This window comes from Oryzias melastigma, linkage group LG1, assembly GCF_002922805.2.
Source record: "Oryzias melastigma strain HK-1 linkage group LG1, ASM292280v2, whole genome shotgun sequence".
In the NCBI taxonomy this organism is placed as follows: Eukaryota; Metazoa; Chordata; class Actinopteri; order Beloniformes; family Adrianichthyidae; genus Oryzias; species Oryzias melastigma.
This window is the reverse complement of record NC_050512.1, coordinates 30077113-30082962: the sequence shown is the minus strand read 5'-3', so window position 1 is coordinate 30082962 and position 5850 is coordinate 30077113. Positions and strand designations below refer to the sequence as shown.

The following is a 5850-nucleotide window of genomic DNA, read 5'->3' as shown; positions in this document are numbered from 1 at the left end:
AGAAATATGTTTCTTGAACTCTGATAAAGTGAAATATATAAACCAGGGCCCTGTTCCAGAAGACAGGCTGTGTTTCATACTCAGATTAGGGTTAAGTTAGTTAATATCTTCCACTAGTACCTTTTTAGTGAAGATCCTGTGGATGCAGGAGCACATACTGTACAAGGCTTTTTTCACCATGAGAGAGTGACAGGAACTCATATTGATGTGCCGTCTCATTCTGAAGATTATTTATAAAAGCAAAACCATAAGATACTTTTTTATGGCAAAATGTTTGAAAATTTGTTTTCCCCCCACTTTTTTTAGGAAGTTAATGAAATCCTTTTGAGGAATTTTAAATTAAATGTGTCCTCCATTCTATGCATGAATACAAATATGTCAATAAACGTTGGCATTTACTAAAAGTTATTTTTTGGTCATTTTTTTTTTACATCCATATATATATTAGGGTTTTTCAAATTGGATGCACTGATGCCCCATATTTATGTTTTTATATTGTTTGTCTTACTTTTTATTAGTCACAATTTCTGCATAAAAAAAGAAGAAAAATAAAACATTCGTGCCTTTACTTTGAAACCGGAAACACTTCATTTTACTTCCTGTGAGTAACGCAAAGGAAATACATAAACACACGTGGGGGAATGAGGCTCCGTCCAATTCGACTCTAATTATTGTTCCACATCAGGTAGGATACATGTTATTAAACCACAGGAGAATGTAGTCTAGCGTCTACAGGTAAAGTAAAGCCGCGCGCGCTCTGTGTCATTTTAGCGTCTATAAACAAGCTAGCATCTCCGGTAGGTTAGCTTCCATAGAATCGACTCTTAACGTATCTTTTAATAATGAAGAAGTTGTTTACCCTGAGAGTTAGGGATGCTAGTCAGACGATACGTTAAGAATAGACAGTCATATTTTTTGCCTCTTCTAATGTTCAAAATATTAAGTTCACTAGTAGTTTACTTTGTCAAATGTTAGCCGTCAAATACTAAGTCAGTGAAGGAGTCACCTGCGATCTTAAATCGTGGATTATTAGTGTTAAATGGAACCATTGACTGTATATAGAGAACTCTACTTTTGACTGTATAAAGAGAAGTCTGTATACATTTGATAAATGGGATTTTGAAATAATTTAAGGAGTTTCACTCTGACATAAATCCTGCTGACCTGCAAACACTGTTGATATTTAACCAAAGTCCTATAGATGCTTCACTCTGTAGCATTGACAGTATAATCAAAGTAAAACAATAAATGTCAACGCTCTGTAGTCGAGCTGCTCATGTAAACCAGATTCTACTACAAATGCATCAGATGATGTTCTAAATTGCATATTTTTTCTAACATGCTTTTTTAAAATTTCCTTTGAAAAACAAAATAAATCTGTAAAATTAACGTAAATTATCAGCTGCTGACAGTTCTACATTTAGGTTTTTTTTCTATCTTGTAAACAGGCTTTTAACAGCAGAACTTTTTTCCAGTTTATCTCTAACATTTATCAACATATTTAGTCATATTTACTTTTCCTCATTGAACTAGTCAACATTTTTTTAAGACTCGTTTCATTGAGAATTGTGATTTTGGTGTTTTTAACACGTTCTTGTGGTATTTTTTTGACGATAAAAAGCTTAATTTCTATGTAGAAAATGTGCTGGCTGATACATCCACTGGTAGATGACTAGATTCATGTTCTTCTCAATGTTGCTCGCCGTTTTAGTTGCACCGGGAACTTTAGGTTTGGGTTGGAATCTTTAGATTATTTGCCTAAAATCCCACTCCAACTGTATATTTTTTCTATTTTCAAAGCATTACCAGCGAGTGGTCTTTTAATTCTGGTTATGTCGTTTTTATCCAAAATCAAAAAGCTCATGTCATTTGTCAAGACATATTTTCTGCTGAGTGGCAGGATCTCATCAGGGATTTGCCAGTTGTCCACACTGTTGGTGTGGACTGTGGAGTAAGTGGAGTAAGCGGAGAAATACTCAAAAACACAGTTTTAATCTTAAATTATTTTATATTTCATGAGAAAAATGCTACCAGGACATGTTAAAAACACCAAAAACATGATTTTTTTTATTGGAGTGGGTCTTTAAATAAACACAGATTAACAGTTTGTGTTTTATTTTCTGCAGGATCCTTAAAAAATACAGAACAGAACATGGGAGACAAAAAAAAGATGATGGTGGCGAGCAGCGATGATGAAGACTCTGATGTGGAGAAGAACTTTGCCCTCCTCACTAGCAGGGAGGGAGAGAGTGGAAGGATTGAGGATGGCGACCATAGTGCTGAGGAAGAGGAGGAAGACCATGATGAAGAGGATGGAGACTTGGAGGAATCAGAGAGTGGAGAAGAAGAAGAGGAGGATGGAGTGGACGAAGGTGGAGTTAGTAAATCTTTAGAGGAGGACTTGAGTGATGACGATGAAAACAGTGATGAAGATGATGATGAAGATTGTGATGAGGGTGGCAGCAGTCAGATCCAGACAAAAGAAGACCTCAGAAAGGGTGAGAGAGTTTACTGTTTTAACTTTTGAGTCAAGAATTTTTTTGTTTAAAAGTTCTGAAGATATCAGAAAATATGTTTTTCTTTATTTTTTTCTGAATTTACACGTTCTATTCCGGCAATAAAAAAACCTTGCGGAATAGTTCTGCCACAAACGATTATTTTAATAGTCGACTAATCAATGATTATTTGTTTCCGATTAGCTGACTAATTAAGTCTTTCATAAAGTGGATCTAAAACACAAATGTTAACCATCATTAGATTTAAACTAGCTAAACTATAGATACATAGCATTACCTGTGATAATGCTAGAGTGAATGCTGTAAGCTGAATTTGGCAGCCGAAGATGCTGAAATTGATAGCTAAAAATGCTGAAGCTGATAGCTGAAATCACTGAAGTCAATAGCTGAAAACCCTGAATCTGATAGCCAGCTAAAATATTTGTTAAATGCCAAATTATCCTAAAAAAACTGAAACTAAGTTAGCCAAAACAGCTAGCAAGCAGCTGAAATGTTAGCTAAACACCAAAATGATAAATATCTGAAAGGATCAGCTTGTTTTTTTGTATTTATGTCATGAAGAACAATTCCTTTTTTTCTCAGACACCAGAAAACTTTTTTAATCTGTTGGTGATCAGAAAAGCAACATCTTCTGCTCCTTATGGAAAACCTTCTGGGTGTTTTTGTGTCTCTGCCGCAGACGGGAACAGAGCATCTGTGTTTGCAGGGTTAAAGCTTCGGGTTCTGACGTCTCTGAACATTTTAAAATTGTTTTGTAGAAAGCGTATTTGTAGCTGATCTTAGCGTTTTTCCTTTCTGCTGCATTGATGTTTAAACAGAACTGAGTTGAGGAGGAGAGCTGTGTGCTAAACAGATAAAACTAAAACTCGTTTTTCACTGGATTCTTTTTTTAACAAGCACGTGTTATTCTTGAAACATCTATTTATTCTAGTCTTCATTTTTTTTTTTTGTTAAATAGTTGTAAATTTCTAAACCTCATTAGTTTCCAGTTTTTTTTCCTTTTCGTTTTCTGTGATCCAGTGGTTTAACTTACAATTCTTTGAGTTTGTGAATCAGGTTTTTATTTTCACTCTCTAGTGCTTAATGGTTTAGAAGAAGAAACTTCTATTTTTAATTGTTGTATAAAAATAATACTAAAAAAAATCACATCACATGAACAGATGGTGACCAGGCTGTTTTTTTCTGATCTTTTCTTGTTGACGTTGAGATTTGATGGTTGCTGTTGCATCAGGTGGCCACCAGATGTCACTGTTATTCTCTAAATTTGAACCTCAAAGTTTAAAATCATTTCAGTCAGATTTTTATTGTCTTATCTTTAGAGTTCCATCTGTCTAAAATTATTAATGTTTGCAGTAAAAAAAGTAGATATTATTTAGAAACCGTTTTCTTCTATGATCGTCTGACATTTCATGGGATCGGCTCCAGTCAAATGTCCTTCATGTTTATTTTAGAGGTTTATTATATGACACAGACATTTAATTATTCTTTAAAATATCACATTTGACAACACTAAGAAATCACTGGAGCCACAGATTAAAATTTTCACAAATGCTGGTTTAGAATAGAACCAGAACTTTTCATTGTGGGTCAGAAACAACCATTGACTCTGTTTTTGCTTATTTGACTTTTTGAAATGTTGTTAAACTTTGTGATGTTGCAGAAGCAGCAGTAAAGTTTCATCATTTCTGTGGGGTTTTTTTTATTATTTTTTATGTTACTGAAGGCTTTAAATTAGTGTCTTTACCAGCATTTTAATTCTCATTATTACCAAACTTTGGGCCACTTGTATGAACGCACAAATTTGTCTGGGCATCACTTTTAAATTCAGTTTATTTCAGTAACGTCTCCTCAAATGTTCATCAACAAAGCTGAAACCATGAATAAAAATTAAATGAGCAGGAAAAATAAACTATAATTATTTCAAAGACTTAATGAACTGATATTGCATCAAATGTGAACATCCCTGTAAATCATTTTACTAATTTTTTTTCTTTTTTTTGTAGCATTTCTTTTAATGCAGCAAACAAAATTATGAAGAAAAACTGGTTAAAATGAAAATTTTCATTTCTTCAAAACACGAGAAAGCACTTTAAAATCATAACTTTGAAGTTTAACAGACAAAAAGAGGTCAAAACAATAAAAATAAATCAAATAAAAATAATTTTAACATGAATTAGTTTGACAATGATGTCCTTCCTTCTGTTGATTAACAGAATAAACACTTTATGTATTTTATTTAGTTTGTTTTTCCTCTGTCCTCTCCGTTCTCCTTCCAGAAATGTCCACCATGTCCTTTGAGGAGATCTTGAAGCTTCAGAACAAAGTGGGAACCAAAGTTTTCAACGAGGTGGCCTTCGACAGCAGCAGGAGTCCGAGGAGCAGCAAGAAGAAACGTCTGAACAAGAACAGGTGAAGGAGGTTCTGGGTTGCCATGGATACGTGTGTGGGGTGAAGATGAGGCGTTATTAATGTGTATTACTAGTGGACTGTTTCAGCTGGTATTCCTTATGATGTGTCGGTGATTTCAGGCCCATGGAGATCTCAGCCAAGAAGCCGGCGCCGTTCCTGCGACAGGTCGTCCCGATCAAGAAACCAGTACGTCAGGAGAACTCTAGAGTCCACTTCATGTTCTTTACCAGTCTGAAGGGATGTTTGTTTCTGCTTTAGGTGGTCAGAGATCCGCGATTCGATGACCTGTCAGGAGAATACAAACCGGAAATTTACGAGCAAACGTACAAGTTCATCAGTGACATCAAACAGAGAGAGAAGGAGGTGAGGGCGCCCTCTGCTGGATGAAAGGTCAGACGTGATGCTCTGCCGCTGGAGCACAGAGGAGCTTTACGCTGTTTGTGTGCAGATCATCCAGAAGAAGCTGAAGAAGACGAAGAGGAACGGCCAGAAGGAGAAGCTGCAGTTCCTGCTCAAGAGGCTGGTGAGTGTTTAGCGCTGTCCAGTCGGTAGGTCGGACTGGATCGTTGCTGAAGCTGCAATCCAGATCAATGATTTACAAATCAATCAACAATTCTTATTTTTCTTTAATTCTATCATATATTTTTTAATGTGTGTTTTTATTTTTATTATTTTATGTTATTTTTTTATTATTTATATTATTATTTTAATCAATCAACAATCCTTTTATAATGTGTCCATTTTATTATATATATAGATGTCCTTTTTTGTAATTATTTTTTTCATAATTTTGTATTTATTTAATTATTTTCCATCATTATTATTATTAATAATCAATCAACAATCCTTTTTTATTAGATTTTTTTTATTTTATTGTAATTTCTATTTATTTAAATAATTTTATTAATTATTATTTGTAATCAAT

At 34.3% G+C, this 5850-nt stretch overlaps 1 protein-coding gene across 2 annotated transcripts in view; it reads left to right on the top strand.

Annotated features, from left to right (window-relative positions):
* The first annotated feature begins 571 nt into the window (after window positions 1–571).
* rrp36 (ribosomal RNA processing 36) overlaps window positions 572–5850 on the top strand; it is a 6418-nt gene continuing 1139 nt past the window's right edge. The window contains exons 1-6 of one of the 2 annotated variants that reach the window (XM_024289257.2): window positions 572–685; window positions 2127–2498; window positions 4793–4925; window positions 5045–5111; window positions 5184–5288; window positions 5374–5448. In XM_024289257.2, the coding sequence (XP_024145025.1) occupies window positions 2153–2498; window positions 4793–4925; window positions 5045–5111; window positions 5184–5288; window positions 5374–5448 (726 nt within the window). In that variant the 5' untranslated portion in view covers window positions 572–685; window positions 2127–2152. The other variant, XM_024289258.2, reaches the window with a different exon arrangement.